A 22,840-nucleotide genomic window follows, 5' to 3' on the forward strand; every position below is an offset into this window, starting at 1 on the left:
GAAGTCGAAGACTCTTGCTGCAATGACTGAAATAAGAGCTTTTGGGGATATAATGTAACCCATGTGATGGCTGAACCCGGATATTAGTTTCAGAGGTCATTTCTCAAATTTTTATTTTAGTTGAACGCTGATATTATGCCAAGTGTTGTACTCCTAGGGTTTCCTGCATGAGGGGAAAGTTTACTTTCAAGGCCTTTTGCACTGTAATTGGGTATTCCCGTAGTAAGGTCTTTTGCACACAGCACTGATGGTAAAAGCATAGATGATCATCAAAGTCAGTAGCATGCATGAGAGAGATTTGATGGTTTTCAATATTTCTTTTTTAACTGATAAGGCGCAAAGTGATGTTTTAAAATCTTTAGATCTGTTTACTTCACTTTTAAGATGGTACAAGTGTTTTTTAAGTAAGTTTGTGACTTCTTACAATCTTTCTCAAGTCATCTGTTAAATCAAATTGATTTAGGTTTTTAAGTTAATTATTTCTTCCCTCTTATTGGATACTGTGCAAGTTGGGCGCTTTCCTCCCAATGTAAGCGAGGTATCAAAGATGGAATTTATTTTATATATTAAATAGGCATTTATCTCCTACCCCCTCCATTGTAGTTTTATCTTACTTCTTAATCTCCTCACAATATCTGAATTGTACAAGTCCTTCTCCTCCCCTCCTTTTTCAGTAACAGGGTGATTTCTTTGGCTCCTCTCCTCCAGTCTTCAGTAGATGTAATGTAAATGGCCCATTGATGGTGTCTATCTCCTCTCCTCTCTCCCCTTTCTCCTTCTTCCTCTCAGGATGGTTGTAAGACATCCTCTCCATGAATCTTGATGATCACAAATTCCTCTTGCATGAAGGGAACCTCTTCTGTTAGACTGAAGAACAAACTAAATTAGCTTAACTGAGTCCCAAGTGATTGGGCATGCTAAACTTAAATAAATTAAATTTTAAATAAATTAATTAAATACATTGAATGAATTAATTAAATAAATTAATTTCCCACTTCCCACCCTTAGTCTTTCCCCCCTCTTGTCCCTTCTACCCCTTCCTCTAGCCTCAACCCTAGAGCCATAGCCCTGCACAGACGGCACTACCCCTTAAAACCATTGTTTGTTTGACCACTTACTAAGTGATTTAAAAAAATGTTTGTTTGTTTGTTTGTTAGCTGTTCACCCACTAAATCGTTCGCCTTGTTACTATTCAACTCTGCTTGTTATCCATTCTACAGTTGTTCTGATTTCATCACCCTGTTTCATGTAACTTTATGCTTTTATGCTCCTATATCGTTGTTTACCCAATGTTTAATGTAAACCGGTACAATAAGATATTTTATCTTGAGTATCAGTATATTAAAAGATATTAAATAAAATATTAAATGAAATAAATAATTTCAAGTTAAAGAGTGGACTGGGATGGTAGAAAGAAACTCCCATCCAAACAGAAAATTTCCATGGAGGCTTTAATTCAATCAAAAGAAAAGGCCAAGCACAACCAAGACATGCTGTCTCTGGAAGAAACAAAAGGAAATCCTCAAAGCGGAATGGTGATCTGGCTTTATGAATGAAAGGGGCACTTCCATTGCAAGCTTCCACATGGGGGAGCTGCAAATCCACAAAGTTAATATCAGGTCTCTCCCCACACCAATGGTATATTCCTTTAAATAGTCTCTAGTAGGGGATTGACAGGGTCCGTACATAAAGTAGGGAAAATTGCTTGGCAGTTGTGAATGAAGGCTTATGATACCAACAGAGACCAATTTGAATTGATCTGGAAGCTCAGAATAGCCTAAGAAAAACTTTTGGGCCAGAAAAAGGAGAATGGATCCCAGAGTTTGATATAATTTCTTATTCCCCACTGCCTTTTCTCTTTTTTCTATTTCCTTTTAACTCTGCTGTTTAAAGAATGCAAACTCTTGATTGTAGGTCACGTTAAAATAAGTGGCAGGACAGACATCTTAGCTTTATTTTTGCTTTTTAAACTATGCAAGCTAAAATGCAGTATGCAAATTATTTAATCAGTGAGTTTGAAGATGAATTTAATATGCTGCACAGAATCTCTAAAGAACATCTTAAGAATCTTCTTAATAACTAGTTGAGTTGTTGACATTTGAATATTAAACTGGTATGGACTTTCCTGAGGGTTGGGAGCAGATGAAGAGATTAGACATTTAAGATTTCCTTAATAAGATCTATTTCGGCTAGCTTTGCTTTTGAGAGAATACATCAAAGCACTGCATACCAGGCAAACTGCCTCAGATAGGAGAGAATTACAAATATATATAGATCTTACTCATAAGCAAATTTGAAAGAAATTGAAGGAACACCCTAGCATAAAATGACCATCATTTTGTACTAGGGCAGCACACCGCTTTTCCCAAAAATACTGACGTTATAATCATCAGTCAGTTTACCCTAACTTGTGTTCTCCTTGATGTATATATTTTTTGAAGTGAAAAAAATGTTTTCTTTGTTTTACATATAAAAAAGGTTGTGCTTATATCTCACAACCTAAAGTAATCCTCTTATAAACTGCAACAGGATAATGGAGTTGCACTTATCTTTTAAAAGTCCAGGAATAGAGCACAGCAACACAGCTGTGTATTATATGCTCTTGATTTGGCATCAACCCGACATTGCAATGTTTCGGAACAGCTCCTTCAGGGGCTTCCTGTGTCATCTATTTATCTTGGGTTCTAAAAATCATATTAAGAGGAACCTCTCTGTCCTTCCTTAACAAGTGATAGCCCGGTATGGCGTATCCCAATCATGAGAATCCATGAACCATGTCTCCATAACAGCAACAATGTCCAAGCCCGCCTCTACCATTAGGGCCTGCAGGTCTGAGATTTTATTGTCCAAACTGCGAGCATTTGAAGTCATAGCTTTCCAGTTTTTCTCTCTTGATTTGTTGCACTTCCTAGACACCTTTTCTGCTTTTTTGAGCTGATTGATTTTGTTATTTTCTCCTCCCACTTCATGTATTGCTTTGGGGTGACATTTCAGTTTCATTGGTCAACTTCCTCAGGGATCTGTATTGGGACCCTTACTTTTCAATCTATTTATAAATGATCTGGAAAGAAATACGACGAGTGAGATAATCAAATTTGCAGATGACACAAAATTGGTCATCTGGTGAATAAAACGGAAAATGTCATAATGCCTCTGTATCACTCCATGGTGAGACCACACCTTGAATACTGTGTACAATTCTGGTCGCCACATCTCAAAAAAGATATAATTGCGATGGAGAAGGTACAGAAAAGGGCTACCAAAATGATAAGGGGAATGGAACAACTTCCCTACGAGGAAAGACTAAAGAGGTTAGGACATTTCAGCTTGGAGAAGAGACGACTGAGGGGGGATATGATAGAGGTGTTTAAAATCATGAGAGGTCTAGAATGGGTAGATGTGAATCGGTTATTTACTCTTTCGGATAGTAGAAAGACTAGGGGGCACTTCATGAAGTTAGCATGGGGCACATTTAAAACTAATCTGAGAAAGTTCTTTTTTACTCAATGCATAATTAAACTCTGGAATTTGTTACCAGAGGATGTGGTCAGTGCAGTTAGTATAGCTGTGTTTAAAAAAGGATTGGATAAGTTCTTGGAGGAGAAGTCCATTACCTGCTATTAAGTTCACTTAGAGAATAGCCACTGACATTAGCAATGCTAACATGGAATAGACTTAGTTTTTGGGTACTTGCCAGGTTCTTGTGGCCTGGATTGGCCACTGTTGGAAACAGGATGCTGGGCTTGATGGACCCTTGGTCTGACCCAGTATGGCATTTTCTTATGTTCTTATATAGGCTCCCTCTCTCTGAAACCCACACTCAAGCATCCCCCCGCTCTCTTACCTCCCATGCTCTGTCACACCCTCCTGCTCTCTCCCCCTCCCCTCCCCTCATATAGGCTCCCTCTCTCTGAAACCCACACTCAAGCATCCCCCCCTTACCTCCCATGCTCTCTCTCACACCCTTCTGCTCTCTCTCACCCTCCCCCACACACCCTTCCCTCATGTAGGCTCCCTCTCTCTGAATCCTACACTCAAGCATCCCCCCACCCCCTCCGCTCTCTTACCTCCCATGCTCTCTCTCACATCCTCCTGCTCTCTCTCACCCTTCCTTCCCCTCTCTCACACCCATTCTCTCTCTCCAGGGCCTTTCATCTTCGCCACAAGCGGAGCACACTCCATTCGCGGCACGCGGGGGGCCTCCCATCTTCTCCATGAATGGTGTGCCGGGGCCTTCGTCTTCGTGCGCTCTGTTCGCGGCATGCCAGAGTCTCCTCTGCTATTTGCCAATTCTGCACAGAAAATGGCAATTCTGCGCAGGGGGTGAATTTTGCGCAAATTCTGCGCTCCACAGTAGTGCAGAGTTTCCCCAGGACTAAAGTGAGTAGAGACTAAATTACATACACTAGACCAGTGGTTCTCAACCTTTTTTCGGCCGGGACATACCTGACAGATGGGTCTCACATGCGTGACACACTGAACATGTGACTGTCAAGGGGCTAAATGTAAACATGCACTCTGCAGCCACAAGAATCCCCTCAATCCTCAAAATGGGTGCAGAGCAGAACTAGGGCATTCCCCATTCAACTCACTATATAAAAAAGATATTCTGGTTCTGGTATCATCTCAGTAAAAGCAAAACAAACTCCCTCTACTACCAGATGCAATAGCTCTTTTTATGAAAAGATAGTAATTTACCACTAATGCATATCCTATTGAGAAAACACAATAAATGATACAAATGCCTACATGCTAGTAAAATACCTCACCTCGGTCACACACACAAAACCAACCTTCACCAAGTACAGAAAGACCACAAATTATAAATATGGAGACAGAAACTGGAATGGAAACCCAAAAACGCCACTCTGCATGCAATGCAAACCTGGAGAAATGGAAAGAAAAATATAGCACCTAACTGACTCTCAGGATTTGCAATAATGCACACAAACTAACCCGCACAAAGTTACACTTGTATTATGGAACACACTCAAAACAGTAACTACCCTATCTATGAAAAGGCAACACTACAAATATTAAACCAGGCCCTAAACACTAAAACACCTCCCCTCCTATTAGAGAAACAGAATAAGCCAAGCTGCTATAGAGCCCCACACAGAAATAATTGTAAAGCTATACTAAAAATGTTACAAAACAGCTGCTGAACAGAATAATATCCAACAATTAAAAACTTATAAAAAAAAATTAAAAATTGTCCAAATACCAATAACATATTTCAAAGCAGCAGACATCACATAATACCCAATAATTAAAATGGGCAGTCAATCGAGAAAATTAAACTTAAAAAGCACCTTTACTTACCCTCTGCAGCAACATTCTTGCTCATTTCCCTTGCAGGCCAAAAGCACATACCAGAAGCAACGGTGGCTGCTGAAGCTCTGTCCTCACTGTCCTCTTCCTTAGGGCCCACAACCAGTCACTCACATACACACACACCAATTAGACCCCATGACCAGTCTCTCTCTCACACACCAGTCACCTCCCTAGCCAGTCTCTGTCTCTCACACACACCTCCCTCATCATTCTCTGTATCTCATACACCAGTTATCTCTCTGACCAGTCTCTCTCTCACACACACCAGTCTATCTCTCTCACACACACCAGTCTATCTCTCTCGCTCTCTCACAGAAACACATCATCTCCCTGACCAGTCTCGCTCTCAATTACACTCATGATATCTCTCTCTCTCTCTGGCTTGCTCTCACTCATGACCCCCACCCCTCCTCCCCAGCACAAATGGCAGCTGCAGTAGCCTCCACCTCCAGTCCCTGCAGCCCGAGAATTAAGAATCCCATCAGCTGTAGGGGCTAACTCTGTTCTCTCTCCCATTGCTGATCACCAGATGTGCTTCATTTTGGCCCAGGCCCATGCTGCTGCCAGTACTTTATGCACATATTTGAGAACTTTTGATTTACAGTCACCCTGCGATTTCATTCATTTGTTGGAGTCGGGACAGGCTCTGAGGTATGCCTACAAGCTTTCTCCTCTCATGCACACTCACTCTTAACACACTCACATGTTCACTTTCGTGCTCATTTTCGAAAACCTGTTTGCTCACATTCCTCACATTCTCCCACACATTTACTCCCTTTCCCTACTAGCGGCAGCAATCTCCTCTTTTGGGCACCCCAGCAGCCATGAAACTTCTCCATCTTCTTCAGGCCATGCCCTCTTCATCTCCTACTTCTGCTGTTGGCTATGGGATGCCCCCTTCTTCCCACTCCACCGGCCAATCAGAGGCTTCCTCCTTTCTTCCTACTCCCACTGGCAGGAAGAAGGGAGGAGGCTTCCCATTGGCCTGCGGGGGCAGGAAGAAGGGAGGAGGCTTCCCATTGGCCTGCGGGGGCAGGAAGAAGGGAGGAGACTTCCTATTGGCCTGTGGGGGCAGGAAGAAGGGAGGAGGCTTCCCATTGGCCAGTGGAGGCAGGAATAAGGGAGGTGGCTACCAATTGGCCCACGGGGCAGGAAGAAAAGAGGAGGCCTCCCATTGGCCCGTGGGGCAGGAAAAAGGGAGGAGGGAAGTACAAGCAGGTCAGTGGGACACCGGGATCCGTGGTAGACCTGCTGTTGCTTGGCGACACACCAGTTGATAATTGCTGCACTAGACTGCAGATTCTAGGAGGGAAAATACCTTTGGTTAGGCAGTCCTGTGAAATCTATTTAAATGTTAAGAAATATTGGGCTAGTTATAACTGATCTTGCAAACACTTCTCTGGTAGGCTGTCTAAGGGATCAAATTCAGGCTCTGAAGGGGACAGCCCGCAGCTTGGGAGTATCTAGATATGTGACTGACTTTAATGTTTGCTCTTAGAGAAAATTAATTTGCTTACCTGTAATTGTTGTTCTCTGTGGACAGCAGGACAAGTCAATCACATATACCTTTCTTCTTCCATTTGGAGTTATTTTTTTCTCATCTTCCTTAACTGACATATGACTGATAGGACCTCAGAAAGCCACTGGGCATGTGCAGCAGAGAAAAATCTTAGAGAGAAAAATCTTACTTCTTAGCTATGGCACTTCTGTGCTTGGCACCATCTGATGACATTAAATGAGTGATGACTGGTCCTACAGTTCCCAGAGAACACCAGTTATAAGTAAGCAATTTAATTTTATAGTTAAGTCTTAGAAGTAGATGCCTTTAGCTACATATAGAGGAAAAAGTCTATAAAGCTAAAAAATTCTAAAGATTTCTCTAGATTGCTGTTAGTACAGATGTTAGTATCAGTACTTTATGCATAGTTGCCACATCAAAGAAATAAAATTCCCAACATCATTATCTACCAAAATTGAGCATGATTTACAAAATGAAGAATGATCCAAATAGATCAAACAGAGCAGGAAATAGTAGAAAAAAACCCATCTATTCTAGATACGCCTAAGTCTAACATAAAAAAGAAAATATTTTTATGAAAACATTGATTTAGACATTAAGTGGTGACAGCATGTAAAGGCATAGCTTCAGGAATGCTTTCCAACATAGATTTCTAGGAGGGGATGATGGGGTTCTTAAATTACATGCATGAATATATGCTATATTTCAGTATGGTTTTTTCCATTTCTTCCAGCGTAGTTTGCTTATTACAACTATGGGATAAGAGAGGAGGTAGAACTTGGAAGATGCCTATGTGTATGTGTATCTATGTCTGTCTTTGTATGTGTGTATGGTTTTAGGTAGAACTGTGGTACTTGTGGAGACAGGCTGCAGAATATTGCCCTCCATGAACTACATCTGTGAGGCTGCAATGTAGAGTTCAATCCACACTTTTATATTATATTGTTGTTGAGTGCGGACTCCCTGACATGAGAACAGATTTGCTCAATTTGTTCTGCAAGATCTATTTGAGGAGTAGTATTCAGTTTCATCCCCCTAGGGCCCATTTTTATTAATTTGGTTTGCCTCCCCCCCAAAAAAATATAAAATACAAATTGGATTTCTCTCAACAAAAATAAATTTGCCTGTTGTGTTATATTGTTTTTTCTTTTTTTGTTTTGGTGCAGTCTATAAATAGGTGTAACATTCTTTTTGAAAGCACTGCCTGAAATTCTCCTTTTTGTCTCACTGCCTCACTTACTGACTGTTTGTATCCTGCCTCTCTGCGATAGCTTATCTTAGGGTATTTCCCGTTGTCTTTAGTGTAGATATTGAATTGTTAAATAAAAGGATATCTGATTAATGCTAGGTACACAGGGAGGAGATTGTCTTTAATTGTTGTCTAAGTGGATAGTTGAGCTTCTAAAGTAAATGAGGGAATCACAGGTCAGCATATGGTGGGCTGCCATTAGGGCGATGGCCCAAAGTTGTGAGCTAGAGTGCCTCTGGCTCAGGCATCTTACTGGTGGGCCTTGTAGGATGCTGTGGGCAGGCATGGATCCCAATAATTGAGGTGGGGCCTTGGTGAGATGCCACTTTGGAGACTAGGACACAGGGTATATTGCACCAATGGTCCTGGAGATAACACAGTTCTGGAAGTCATATCTCTGAAAGAATTGAGATAGCTTAGAAGCAATGTAAAGAGAGGCAACCAAAATGGTGTTGGATCTGCACTGAAAGACGTATGAGAAGACTTGAGGATCTAAATATGTATATGCTAGAGGAGAGGAGCCACAGGGGGAGCATGATATAGACTTTTAAATAATTGAAAGGTGTTAATAATGCACAGGACTCAAACTTTTTCCAGTTAAAAGGAACCTGCAGGACTAGGGGTGCTATTGGGTGCGAAAGCCGGCAGCGAAAACACCGTGGTGCTGCGAAGGCTGCCGGCTTTCGCAGGCCCGCCCCCCCCCCCCCCCCCCCCTGTTTTCGCTGGATTCACCATTCTGCAATAGAATGGTGAATCCAGGCCTTAATCAAAAAAAAGAAAGTGTTATGGATCTCTCAGGATAGCATATGAAGAAAAGAAAAAGTAGTGGAGGAGTAACCGAGTGGTTAGTGCAGCGGGCGACGAACCAGGGAAACCAGGGTTCAAATCCCACTGCTGTTCCTTATGACCTTGGGTAAGCCACTTTACCCTCTATTGCCTCAGGTTCAAACTTAGATTATGAGCCCTTTGGTGACAGGGATATACCCACAGAACTTGAATGTAATCTGCTTTGAAGTGTTGAAAAATGGATTAATAAATGAATCCAGTAATCCATGAAATTGGGAGATGTCATTCTGGCAAATTTCTCTTAATCTCTTCAAGCAACATCTTAAAACCAAATGTGTATAATTGGAGAAATATACCATACAATCTCTATTGTAGGTATGTAAAGCCCTCCTGAATTCTTTGGAAGGGGAATTGGAGTCTGTGTTGACTGAAGATGCTCTGACAACCGAAGGGGCAAAACCAACATACAGCATAGTTCATCCTATATCTGGGATAAAAAAACCAAAATTTGCACAAGTTAATCAAGTTTGCAATAGAAGTCAGAGACTTAGAAAGAGACAGAAATGCATCTTGTTCATAAAAGCCAATTTTTGTTTAGGTGAACCAAGTCCAAGTCCTGAAATATCTGGGGAATCTCTTACCATCTGGACAAAGAGTTTCAGGATAAAACAAACAGATGGGATGAGATTGGGCTGCTTTGTGTAAATGCATCAGAATTAATGCCATTCGTTCATATTAATGCCCTAGGGGAATGATAGATCACTCTGATGCAAACAGTAAACTCAAGGCTATCTGGATAGCATATAGAAAGTTCTGCTTAACCTGATCACAGGCTTTCTCGGTGTCTGCAGAGAGCACACCGGCATAGTCGTAGATTGATGATACAGTATCATCAAAGAGTCTGAGACCATTCTTCCAGCCATTGCATTGACTAAGGTAAGCTGACTGGCCTTTATGCTCCTCATGTTGGCACCTACATACTGTCCATTAAACAGTTTTGGTGTTGGTTTTAAGACCATCTGTTTCCATATTCATTTTACTATTGTAGTGTAGATTGCTTTAGTACTTGACTTTTGTGTGGGAAAAGGGAGACAGGAAAAATTTGGCAGACTCTGTCATGTTTTTGGGTTGCTCTCCCTTTGGGTTCTCCCTATTTAGGCATAGGACCTTGAAGATAACAGCTTATATTCCTTTTTTTTTCGGGGTGACAGAACTAGCAGCTAGAGTTAGTATTGTTGGATGAAGACCTTAAAGAGAACAGAAGAAAAGGGAAATCCTTGTAGTTAACAGAAGAACATTCCTTTTAATTAAAATATAACATTTAAAAAGAGTGTTTCAAGAAATTCTGAGGTGTTCAGCAAAAACATGAGTTGAAGAGTTAAAGCTGAGAGTTTTCAAATATAAAACCTATGGGATCTTTTACCTTTGTAATGTCTGTGTGGATAAGAAGTTAATACTATTTTCTAATATAGAGATTAATGATATATGAAATTTGTTGAGTCTGTTTTTATTTATGTGCAATGTAGAGAAGATAATTTACATGAAAAGAATTGTTTGCTTTGATAAATCAGCTCAAGCATATATCGCAAATCTATTTCAGAAATTAAATTTCCTAATGTTTTTAACTATATGTACCTATACTTAATGTCACTGTAGGCCAAAACATTAACAGAAGACTAGCAAATGAAGCAAGCAAATTGGCTTTTCACACCTAAAAATAACTTGAAAAATCCTGTAATTATTTTTCCTTTCTGTTTCTTTCTTTTAATAATATAACAAGATAATTGACTAACGATCACAACAATTTGATTTAAGAAATTAGGCACCTTTTTTCAGATTTTTCCCGTAGATGAAAGAATGAAATACAGTTCCTAGGACTGATTTATAATTCAGTTTATGCCTTTGTGAAAACCCTATTATAAATCCTATCTTTAGAGTTTCACATTTGGAACAGATGTGATACCTGAAGAAGAGGCCTGTTGGGTCTTGTATGCTCATGCGTCAACTCCTGTTTTTTTGGTCCTTCAAAAGAGGCATCACAATGATAAAAGACTTCAGTTTTCTCTAGGACCAGTACACCTACTAGAACGCTTCACTACAATGCAGGAAACTGCCAGGCCCAAGCTTACTTTACTTAAACTGCCACTCAACAAATAACAGGAATATGGTTTGTAAGTATGGGAAATTCAAAACAAAGATACAAGCCTTCCCCGAACACATATATTCAGTTCAGACAAGGTGTAAACTCTCCTTGAGCGTGGGATTATAATACCTACAAATCCAATAACAATTTAAGGTATCTTTGGGTCTAGTCTCAAGTAATCTGCATCAGAAACCAAGTGTTGCGGTTGATAGACCTTTAAATAAATTAGTCATTTTTTCACAGTTCACGGTATATGGTCTCCAGAGTGGCTCAGTAGTACTCAAGTTGCTGGGAGCAATTTCACTGTTCCAGCAATCCCTTTGCAAAGTCTGAGAGCTAATCCGGGCCATCAGAAGCAGTGTCACTGCTACTGGCATTGGGTTCTCTTTATTTCTTTATTTCTATAAGTCTGAATTCATTGTTTCTATATGGTGGCTCAGGAGTTAGGACACCAATTCTTTGCCCAAGATGCTGCAATTCTCTGCATGACTTGGCAGATTTATTGTTAGTACCGCGATTAGCAGCATACTTCAGTAAGGGGCCTGTGCAATAAAACTCACACTAAAAAGCTTTTATCATGACTTTATGAAAAAATATAGCATGCTTGCTAAAACACTTAATATGATGTGGTAGTTTTAGCATCTGCACATTGAATTTTGGTCACGCTTGTATGGCCATGTGAAGACTTCTACTACCCCTCCTTAACCTGTGCAGGACCAGGCTAGGTGCCTGGTCTTCCTTAAAACCCATAGAAGGAGATAGCTGTGTGGGCGGGACTCTGCTGGGCAGGAAGAGCTCTGTGGGCGGGACCCTGCTAGGTATAAGAAGCAGAGCCCAGCTAGGATCAGGAGGCCCTGCGTCTCTAAGAGAAGGCAGCTCATAAATACATTTCTATCCTAATTACAGCTGTGAATATTGCAGCTGGAGGTAAGCACTCTCAGAAATCCAGGGCTGGCAGAGAAGTAAGTGCCTAAAGCTGCTGGATGAAATACAGAAGATCCTGACAGAGATGACCCATGTGGAGAGTGAGTTGGGACAACTCACTGTGTTAAAAAAGAAGGAAGGTAAAATCAGCAATTGTGTTGGAGCTAGAGAAAAGCCTGTGGATGGTGTGATAAGAAAGCCTGAAGGGAAACCAGTGAACACATCACTGGAACAGGTGACAGAAAAAAAGTCAGACTTACAAAGACAGACACAGCTGAGTCCTAAAAAAGAGAATGAGCATCAGCGGTTTGAACCTGCAGTGACTGTGACTTGTGTGCAGGAAGCTCATGCTGGAGCTTTAAAAAGTCACTGGATAAAGCCAAAACAGACCCAGCTAAGTGAGTCATATGATTGTAACTCTACCCACCCTTCAAAGGGATTCCGCTTCAAAGAGAGCTGGAAGCAGTGAATGGGCTGCAACCAAAACAGATCCTGAGCTGCAAGCACAGGGTGAATACCAGAGGAATGATCCTACAGTGACTGAATCTGCGATCTTTATGGTGGAGCTTCATAATCTGGCCTGGAAGAGACAACTGCCCAGGAAGGGGCAGTACAGAATGGCCTGCTGGATGCAGCACCGATTGGCCTATGGAAGGCAGCGCGGCAGAGAGGCCTGAGAGAGGCACTGCAAAGTGGCCAGAGAAAGTCACTACAGGGAGCCCAGAGGGAGGTGCTCTAGAGTGCCCAGCTGCAACCACTGCAGAAGGACCAGAGGGAGGCGCTGCAGATGGAGACGTTGCCGAGGAGTTAAAAGACACTGTGAAGAAAGTGAAGAAAGTTTCTGGTGCCACAGAGTTGCAGCAGGCTCTGAAAGAGAAGCAACAGCACATTGACCAGCTCCTAGCCGAGAGGGACCTAGAACAAGCTAAAATTGCTAAAGCTATCAGTTGTGTAAAAGACATAGAGCAAGAGGTGGCACTGATCTGCGGTGGCTATGATGAATATGTAATAGAAATGGAAACAAAGATCATTCAGCTGTGATCTATGGTGGAAACTGCTGACCAGAAAAAGGTGGAGCTTCTCAACGAGCTTGAGGAGGAGAAAAAGAAGGTTGAAGACCTGCAGTTTCATGTATCAGGAAAATCAATTGCTATGGGAGAACAAGAGGTAGCAACAAAAGAGCTTAGCTGCGAGCATGAACAAATTGCTCTACTGAACAGGAGCATCAGAATGAGATCACCAGACTGCATGAAAGTTTAAAAGTCACTACAGAGTCTCATCAAATGAAAGTTAATGTCCAGCAAGTTAGCATGGAAAAGAGGTTATATGACTTTGGAAGTCAAAGCTGAAGCTAGAAGAGCAAAATGATATGGAAAGTTTAAAAATCAGCCAAGATGCTGAAAGATCTGCTATTATAAATCAGAATGATGCCCTGGAGAGTACGCATTTAGACACCAAAGAAGGAAAAGAGAAAGCTTCTGAAGCCTTAAGGTCTAAGTTGGAAAATGCAGAAGAACAGCATCTGATAGTAATGGAAAATGTGTTGAGCAGACTGCAGGAAGCTGAAACCAAGATAAAGGAACAAGAGGCACTGCAAGTAAAATACAAGGAGCAAACAGGAGTAATAGCCCATGTTGCAACTCAGATGAAAGCAGCTGAAGGAAAACTGTTAAACTTTGATCTATTAAACTTATATTATATACTGGCTCATATTATATACTGGCTTATATTATATACTGGCTTATATTATATACTGATCTATTACAGAAAGCCAGTACTGAAGAGAAATTGGACAACCTGACACTGAAAGAGAAACTTAAGGCAGCAGAGGTACCAATAAAGAAAGTGGAAATGGGAAAATGTTCTCAGATGACCCGAGTACTACAAGAGCAGGAGGAAACGCATGCTAGTCTTGAGAATAACGTGTCTGCTGAGATTTTGTTTCAAGATTCCTTGGGAAACGAGCTCCAGGTTTAGAAAGAGAATTGGAAGCTAAGAACCTCTAGGAGAGAAAGAAAAGCAGAGCCAAGGAATGGGCCAGCCAACCAAGAGTGCTTGAGAAACAAGTGCTGAAAAGCCTTAGTCAGAAGGAGGTGGCACAGAATCTGCACAGAAAAATTGGGAAACAAATGGAAGAGACCACAACAGCAGCACCCAAGAGTGGTTACAAGAGTCTGATGGAAGAGAATTGGAACTCAGAACTCCAGGTGGATTCATACAAAGGACTATGGGTGGACACAGGCAAGGATTGCAGTGGGTAGCTGGATGGCTTAAGGATAACCCTAAGGAGAGGGGGAGATCATGACCCTATAGCCGCTATCCTGAGTGTAGTTGTAAGCAGAGGTTGGTTAAAGGTAACCCTAAGGAGGGGGGGGGGGGGGAATGACCTGTAGCTGATACCTGGAAGCTAGCTAGCAAGAGGCCAGGAGGAGGGTATTGGGGAGTTGAGTCACTTCCCGTGATAGGATCCAGGATGAGTATGGATGCTTACCCTGATGGGTTTGAGCTTAGGGGAGAGGATATGCAAATGAGTGGCCCTACTACCCCTCCTTTACCTGTGCAGGACCAGGCTAGGTGCCTGGTCCAGCTTAAAACCCATAGAGGGAGAGAGCTATGTAGGTGGGATCCTGCTGGGCAGGAAGAGCTCTGTGGATGGGACCCTACTGGGTAGGAAGAGCTCTCTCTGCGGGTGGGACCCTGCTAGGTTGAGTAAGAGGCAGCTAGGATGAGGAGGCCTCGTGTCTCTAAAAGAAGGCAGCTCCTAAATGCGTTTCTGTCTAACTAAAACTGTGAGTGTTGTTGCTAGAAGATAGCAGTCTTCTATTGATTGTATGCTGAAAGTGTTTAATAAAGTGAATGTTGCATGACGAAAGACTGGAGTCACTCTGGTTCCTGCCTCCAGCCTATGAAAATTACTTGGCTGACTATAGGCTACAATAGTGGCATTTATGGTAACTGTTTCTCACCACCATCCCCCCTAAAAGAAACCACTATGCACACTACCACTGCGCAAAATCCCCTATGCTGATCAGCCTGAAATGAATGAACCAATTAACAAAGGGGATTTTCTGCTTTTTGTGGCAAGAACAAGCTGCGGCGTTAGGCATCCACCTCACATGGCAATATCAATCTCCCTCTTCATACTGAAGCACTCACATCCTCCTCCTGCAGCAGAGGGATCCCTCTTCAAGCCTTCCTGGTAATCCTCCGGAAAGTGAACTCACATATTTGGAGGGTCCCAGTTCTCCAGGGGCTGGAGGGAAGGCAAAGTTATCCTGCTAGAGTGCTGTTCTGCAATAAAATATCACCTGGGGGGTGGGGGAGGAGTCAAAATGGCAGTGTGAGCAGTCACCATGGCGTTTATACTGGTGTTTGCTGCTTCTTATCTTGTTTCTTCAGCTGTATCCTCCTCTGTTTGCCATCAGTCCCATCTCTGCATTTGTGACTCGTACTCCTGTATTACGAAACGTGAATATGCCCATTGCTGAAACTGGTGGAGGAGCGCCGGTCTTGCTAGGGGAAATCACCTCTCTCAGTTCCTTTGACCTTCGACCGCCCCCAAGTGAAAGGAGCTTTCCGATGAGGTTACCCCTGCAAATGCGCTGGGCAGAGCTGCAGATGAGCTGGTTCCCGGGCAAATCAGTGTTTCATCGGTGTCTCCAGAAAGCTGAGCAGTTGGAAAGGGAGACAGAAGACCCCATTCCTGAAACTCCAGGTCACTTCTGTGTTAGAGTCCTTCAGCCTTTGGCGAGCTCTGATTCTGGTGAGTCCTTTGGTATGCCGACGAAGCCTGCGGTAGTTAACCTGTGACCCACTTTGGGCGGTCCAGGCTAAATTAGATACATCTCTTTGTGAGTGCATTAATGAGATCAACACATTGTCTGTTAAATTGTAATCTTTTATTATTATTATTATTATTATTATTATTATTATTATTATTTTTATTATGTATTTTACATTACATAGCCATAGCAAAGGCTAACATCAAGAAAATATACATCATTCTCAATAACAAAAAAAATATACAAGAAAAGAAAATACATAGCCGTAGTTCACAATAATAGGGGTGGAAGCTTAGGCGTCGAGAGAGCATGAAAACAAGAATAATGAAAAAGGAAACAAGGCATTAACTTGCTACATGGTCACTGTAAATTGGATTCTTTGGCTCAAGGACATGAAACACAACTGCAAGAAAATTTGCAGAAGATTGAGAAGTTAGAGAATGAGGTTAAAAGATATCAAATTAGTTAAAGCCATAGTGATTCAAGAGTGAAGTGTATTTTCTAGGAAGATGGAATTTTTTGAAAATAGCTTAAGACATTTACATTTATTATGACTGTTGAACTTCCCTAAAGTAGTGGGGGAATTGCTGCATGAGACTCTTAAAAAAAATATTTGATTGAGGTTTTACATATACCAAAGGAGGCAGTTCCCCTATTTAATAAAGTATATATATATATATATATATATATATATATATATATATATTTACCAGTAGGGGGGCATATAAGGGCCCAAAATAAGTTATCTGTGCATTCTCTAGTGATTTTGTAGAATTTGATCTCTTTCTTGGAAAAATCTTCCCCTGTAGTTAGTGAGAGGGCTGCTCTCCTGGTTTCGTTTGTTATTTGAGCAGGATTTGAGTGTTGTAATGGGTCAAATGATGAGAATTAATCCTGACGTAGCCAAAGTTATGCAGGAGAGGAGAAGGGGATTTCTTACTTTACATCAAGAGATGTGTGCCTTGGGGGCTTCTTTTGCGTATTCAAAAAACTTTTTTTTTTTGTTCCAGTGCAACTTTGATTCTTTTTGGCTACTCAGAAATTAATAACATCAACTCTTGCTTCTAGTAGGGTTGAGTATTAAAGAGGGTCATTTCAAATATGTCAGGTTAGAACTATGCTAAGTCTAATTATCTTATTAGTGTATTCCCTTTTTGTATCTCCTATAATATTACTTCCCCTCATTTTGTTAGTGGTCTAAAGAATGGGATACCATGATATTATGTTTTGCTTATATTGTTTCTCTTTTTTTTCATTTGTAATATGATTGTTTTTTTATTATGGTGCCATGTTTTTATAACAAAGTGTGTTTAGCTTTGTAATTGTAAATGTAATAAATAAAGTTTAAAAAAAAATCACCCATAGCAGTTCCTTTTGACTTAGACCAGTACACTGTAATAGGAGGGCTTTGCCTTCCCCCCAGCCCTTCACCTGGGACCCTTCATAAGGGTAAGTTTATGTTCCAGAGAGTTGTCAGGGGGGCTCGGGGAGGATTTCCTCTGTCCCGGGGGAGGGGGGGGGGCAAGTGATGACTCTGCAAAGGGGGATGTGGGGTGCTGACTGAAGAAGAGAGAGGATTATGTTGCCATAGCAGGGGGATGACCTGGATAGGGGTTTATTTTTGCCATGGAATGGAGGAAATCTCCCATTGATCAGCCCATTTACTTCAGGGGCCTTACCGTACATGGTAAATAGTTAATGCCAGGTCTTAGGTAAGTGTGAATTAGCAGCTATTTATTGAATGCCTCCAGAATAGGATGGTGGTAGAGAATGCACACCATTTTGCTTGCACCCAGTCAAGGCTTATTTGCATATGGTATTCCCTGCATTTGCATCTATGGCTATAGTAGTTTTCTTACAGAGCCACTAACATCATGAAGGACCCTTTTAACATCCACGATAAAGCTTCCTGCATAGCATGCTATTCTCATCATGCACAAGAGGACCTCAATGTGCACTTCCTTGTCTTTCTGCTTCACCAGTCCAGAGTGCTTGGGTTTATCCTTCTTCCAGCCAATGGAATGTATTTTTTTTTAATTTATGAGATCATGTGGGGAGCAACTTAAGCCAATATTCTCTTCCTCCAGACATTTGGAGACCTTCCGATGGTGTAGCAGGATTTCCTTATACAATAGACAGATTTTAATGTACCATTTTTCACCTTCTTTAGATAGTGAGGCTTCAGCAGCAGCTCGTGCGCAGTGCTCCTGCCAGTGAGACGGTGAAGTGAGCCCTTATTTTGCTGTGCTCCCTACCTTACAGCAGAGGATTCGGTAGCGCCTGCTGATAACGAAGTCCAGCATATCACAGCAATAAGAAGGGTCTCTGAGCTTTCCTTTCTTAACTGAGCAGCCATGTGTTCACTCTGAAGAGTTGGTTTCATTAAAAAGAGTGATTTATTTTTGATAGCCAGAGCTGTTACACCGGTTAGGTAAGCCTCATTCAGATCAACAAAACCTTACCATTTTAAAATCAAGTTCATTTCATAGGCTCCTAAATTTGAAAAGTCCTGCTGTTTTTAATTCTTTTCCCAAGAGGTGATATTTGTGCTATACTTGCAGTTTGGATATACTGGGGTGAAGGAATGCTTAACAGCATTTCTCACCCCTTTTGACTCCCATGGTAAAATTGCCATAATAAGAGTCCTTCACAAATAACATCTGTTGTACCTGAGGAATTTATTAGAAATAAGAGAGAAATTTGTTGTGCTCGTTGTTTTTCTTTAGACCAATGACTGATTTTAGTTTTCAAGTACATTGGTTACTTCATGACTTATTAATCATTTTGTTACTGCTTGTGCTCTTTGTTTTGTAACAGTGGCCTGATTTCCTCTCACACCCCATCATCAAACTGCAAAGAGGCCACAGCGGTCTCATAATCCCCACCCCACATCACCACCTATATTTATCAAATTTACCTTTCCTGCTGTGGATCGTTCCCCCATCCGGATTTGAAAGGATTTCAACAGCCCCTCCGTCCCACACAAGTGATAAACTTTGTTGCGATTAATTTTTCCCAGTCTATGGTATTCAGATTTAGTCTTTGCAGTCCTATTGACAAATGATTTATCCCAAAATATTAACAGCTAAGCTTTATCAGCTTTTAGATACATGTAAATGAATAGTGGCAAACCTCAGTAGGATTATTTGAGTATGCTTGTCGTGGGTTTTATGCTGTGACTCTTCGCTGTTCTAGCTCTGTTCCAAAAATATCTAGAATACACAGTTAGTTTCAGCATTTAATCTTTGCTGCCTGTGCAGTTTTAACTACTTTTGTCAGGTTTGGACAAAACAATGCCTTGTGTAAGTCACATGGTAAATCAATGCAAATAACTTTTTTTGGAGCTGAAGAGGCACAATTACCAGGTTGGTCATTGCTAATCACTGTAGGGATTTATGCTTCTCACGTGTCAGAATTGAGAGTAAGTGCATTTGTAGAACTTGGGTTATAGGCTCACCGTCCCTGCCGTCAGCCCACTTGGATTAATGTGAGAATGAAAGGCTTGCAGTACGGAAATAAAAGAACACATACAGGGTAACGATGTAGAACAGGATATTGAAATTCAGGTCATTATCACCATTGTCATATGCAGCAGAGTCCGGAAACACTGATTGCTAGCAAGTAGTTCCTTATGGGCATCATATTTGCTGCAGTAGCCAATACAGCCCTGAAGTGGATGAAATTTGCAGAGATTTTAATGAAATAATTACAGCAATAAACAATGCAATGGAAACATCTTTCTACACAGGGTTTGTTTAAGTTCGATTGCATTGTACTACAGTACAGTGAGGATTAGGTTTATATGTACTTTAAGTTCAACTTTAAAATGGTCCCATCTCTGCTTAGAATGTGCTTCCTGCCTTAAGTGACCAGGGAGCAAAGGTTCCATTGGAAAGATAAAAAACGGTTCTAATGATGCATTTTTATTTTAGCATTCCCTATTGTAGGCCGATTTGTTTACTGTCTGATTGTTGGAGTTCTCAGCACAGGTATTATAATTAATTTGTAATGGACAGTATGCCGTTGATTCAAACTTTTAAACCTGCAGTACGCAGCTGACCATCTCACACTTATTCGCTGGAAAAGATTGGTCAGTTCAGCCCATTCCACTGAAAACACAGCTCATTCACAGTGGCGTAAAAGGTTTCAGTTGTTCCGAAAGAACAAAAATCTTTAATTTTTGCAGCCCGATTTTTAAAAATCGGAAAAGGAATTCTGCAGTGAACAAAACTGTAAAAACAAAGTAGTATATTGCAGAGTATGTTTAAGTGTTTCTGAGCAATAGTAATTGTGTGTGGTTTTATTACAGCTGGACCGGTGATTTACAGAATACTGACTTATCCTCCCACCCGCCGAGCTCTTTTTGTGGGCTGTGGACTACAGATGTTTCAGCAGCTGTCAGGCATTAACACCGTCATGTATGTATTGAGTTCATACTTTATACCAGACTTTTCTATATTTCTGACTTGTTAGATTACGAAAGCACCTATTTTAAATTGAAGTTGTATATATTTCTCTGTGATTTACCCCAACATCCCGTGGTTTTATTTCAGCAAAGCACCGGCCTTTTAAGAATCGGTAAGCGATTAAAAAAAATTAAAACCACTTAGATGGTTGGGTATAGCCTACTGTTCTATTCTATGAAATGTCTCAGCTAATCATATGCTGCTTAAGAAAAACAGGCTGCTGCTATTCAGAAAGCAGCTGCTTCATTAAAGCTCAAGTCAAAATTCAGGTGAAGTATGACTTGAGCAGAGCTGGGAATGTTGGCAGAAGTATAGAAAATGGCATTTTTCCTGAGCAGACTGAATGCTAGTTTCTAATTAAGTCAGAATGGAGCTTCGAAATAGAAGTACAAAGAGCAGCTACTATTCCTTAGAGCTGGCTTTCAAAGTAAGGGAATTTCAGATTATTTGAGAATGCGTGTACTCCCATTTATTTGTCTAAGCATCGGGCTGCAATGAAATAATGTCCGGGGAATAGAAAGCGATGATGGGATAATGATCTCCTAGCTGAAGGAAACAGGTTTTTGGGGTTTTTTTTTGCTTCACATGTTTCCATTTGCTACAAACCCTGGTTTTTGCTTTGGCATTTATATTACGACAGAAAATGTTCATATCTATTTCTTTGCTAAAACTCTCATGCACACACGTCTGTGGTAGTCTTGCATTCCCTGGGTAAAAAGCTGCTTCCTGTTTATTAATCTCAAGATACTTAGTTTGTTTTTAAAAAAGAATATAATGAGCAAGAAGCTAAAACTAAGGATTGTTCTCCGGAGGATGGAGAGGAAAATGCAAAACAACTCATAAAATTTCAGACAATGACAGATCATGATGGGTTTGCAGAAAAAGCAGCATGTCTTTGATTCCTTTTATTGCATGTTTTAATTTTAGAAAAGGACAAAAAGGTGTTTTGATTTTTTACATAGTTTTGTCATTTTATGTTATAACTGTTATTCTTTCTTACCTTTTTGATTATAGTTGGGTATCTTTTGCACAAATAATAAACAGGTTCTTTCTCTAAATCAGAATACTATATGCCCCCTGTGTTGCAGGCCACCGTTTTTGTTTTGAGAGTCATCTGATTGTATTTTTAACTATCGCTCGACAATCTGAAAACATAAATAGTATTGGAGCGGTGGGGACTGTGGCAAAATCTCTGGCAATGTGTCATTCTCAGGTTCTGCTTTAGAACATAGGAGACATAGGAAACCACTTCCAGCACCAAATTTTTACAGGCACCAGAATACCAGTGCTGCTGTACCTGACACCGCCCTGGCACTGAGGCCACAGCAGCAGCAACTCCCACAAAATTCAGCATGGGGCTTGAGCACCCCCACAGGCTGGACAGGTCCAGTCCCCTCCTCCTCACAGCTTCCCCATTAGCCTGCAAACCTGTGCAAGTGGTGTGTCCACCACAGGGCCTGTCAGGGGCTTACAGTCCCCACTCTGCAACTAGCACTGCAACCCCGAGGTGAGGGTGGGAATACCAGGAGAGGAAAGGATTTTGGCTGGGGGGGGGGGGAGATTTCTGGGTCCCTAGCTCCTTGCACCTCTAATAACCTTTCCCTATGGCACCCTGAGTTTTAAATCCATCCCTGATCCTTCTTCTTGTATACTCTAGTATAAACTGCTTCTTTTGGCTTCGCAGCTTCCAGGCACCTCTTTTCCTCTCTTCCCCTTTTTCTAGCTTGCGACTCACAGCCAATGCAGCCGCTTTCCTCCTCCTTCACTTTCTTTGTCCCCCGTTCCAGCATTGTTGGGGGGCACGGCCCTCTAGTTTCAATCTCCCTTTAATCATCTGTTCTTCCTCCACCAATCCCCCCAGCCTGCAGGAGAACAGTGCTTCCTACGTATCTGCCTCCTCTTCTGTACAGCTCCAGTCTTGTAGCGTGAACTGTGCAAGACCTCACAGAACTTGTGAGACCCAAAACAGAGTAACCTAGTAAATGATGCAGATAAAGACCAAAAAAGCCCATCTAGTCTGCTCAACAGTGATTTTATCTGCATTTATACAAAGGAGATTAAACTCCCACATGGAACTCAACCCCTAGTCCCATTGCGTCCACTTTTAGGGTTTCCACATGCCATCCGGTTAGCCCAGTGCAACCATACTGCTCAGGGCTGCAACCGTCACTCAGTGAAGGCTGCGCAGTTCCCGCCTTACCGTTCTCTTGTCACCAGGGATCCTCTGTGTTTGTCCTTTTCTTTCTTGAAATCTGCTACTGTCCTTGTCATCACCACCTCCTCTGGAGGGCATTCCAGGCATCCACCACCCTCTCCATGAAACAAATACCTCCCGACATTGTTCCTGAATCTACCACGTTCATATTGTGATCCCCCTAGTTCTGCAGTTTCCTTTCCATTGAAAAAGCTTGGCATTAATACCTTTCAGGTATTTAAATATCTGTATCATATCCCCTCTTTTAGGGTTAGCATATTGAATTCCTTCAGTTTGTCTCCTAGGGCTTCCCATACAAATCCCAGAGCATGGATGTCATTTTGTAGCAGTCCACATAAGAAAGCTGGCAAATATGCACATATGTTACATCAGTTTTCAAAGTGAACTTATGCATATATATTCACTTTGAAAAATAGCCCAAC

The 22,840-nt window shown here is 41.4% G+C and overlaps 1 protein-coding gene across 1 annotated transcript in view; it reads left to right on the plus strand.

The window, feature by feature from the left end:
• The window catches only part of SLC2A13 (solute carrier family 2 member 13), a 798,921-nt gene that overhangs the window by 338,463 nt on the left and 437,618 nt on the right, over positions 1-22,840 (plus strand). Inside the window, 1 exon segment of the mRNA XM_029615108.1 lies at positions 20,047-20,155. Within this exon segment, the coding sequence (XP_029470968.1) occupies positions 20,047-20,155 (109 nt within the window).

The sequence above is a fragment of the Rhinatrema bivittatum genome, chromosome 9 (genome assembly GCF_901001135.1).
Source record: "Rhinatrema bivittatum chromosome 9, aRhiBiv1.1, whole genome shotgun sequence".
Classification (NCBI taxonomy): domain Eukaryota; kingdom Metazoa; phylum Chordata; class Amphibia; order Gymnophiona; family Rhinatrematidae; genus Rhinatrema; species Rhinatrema bivittatum.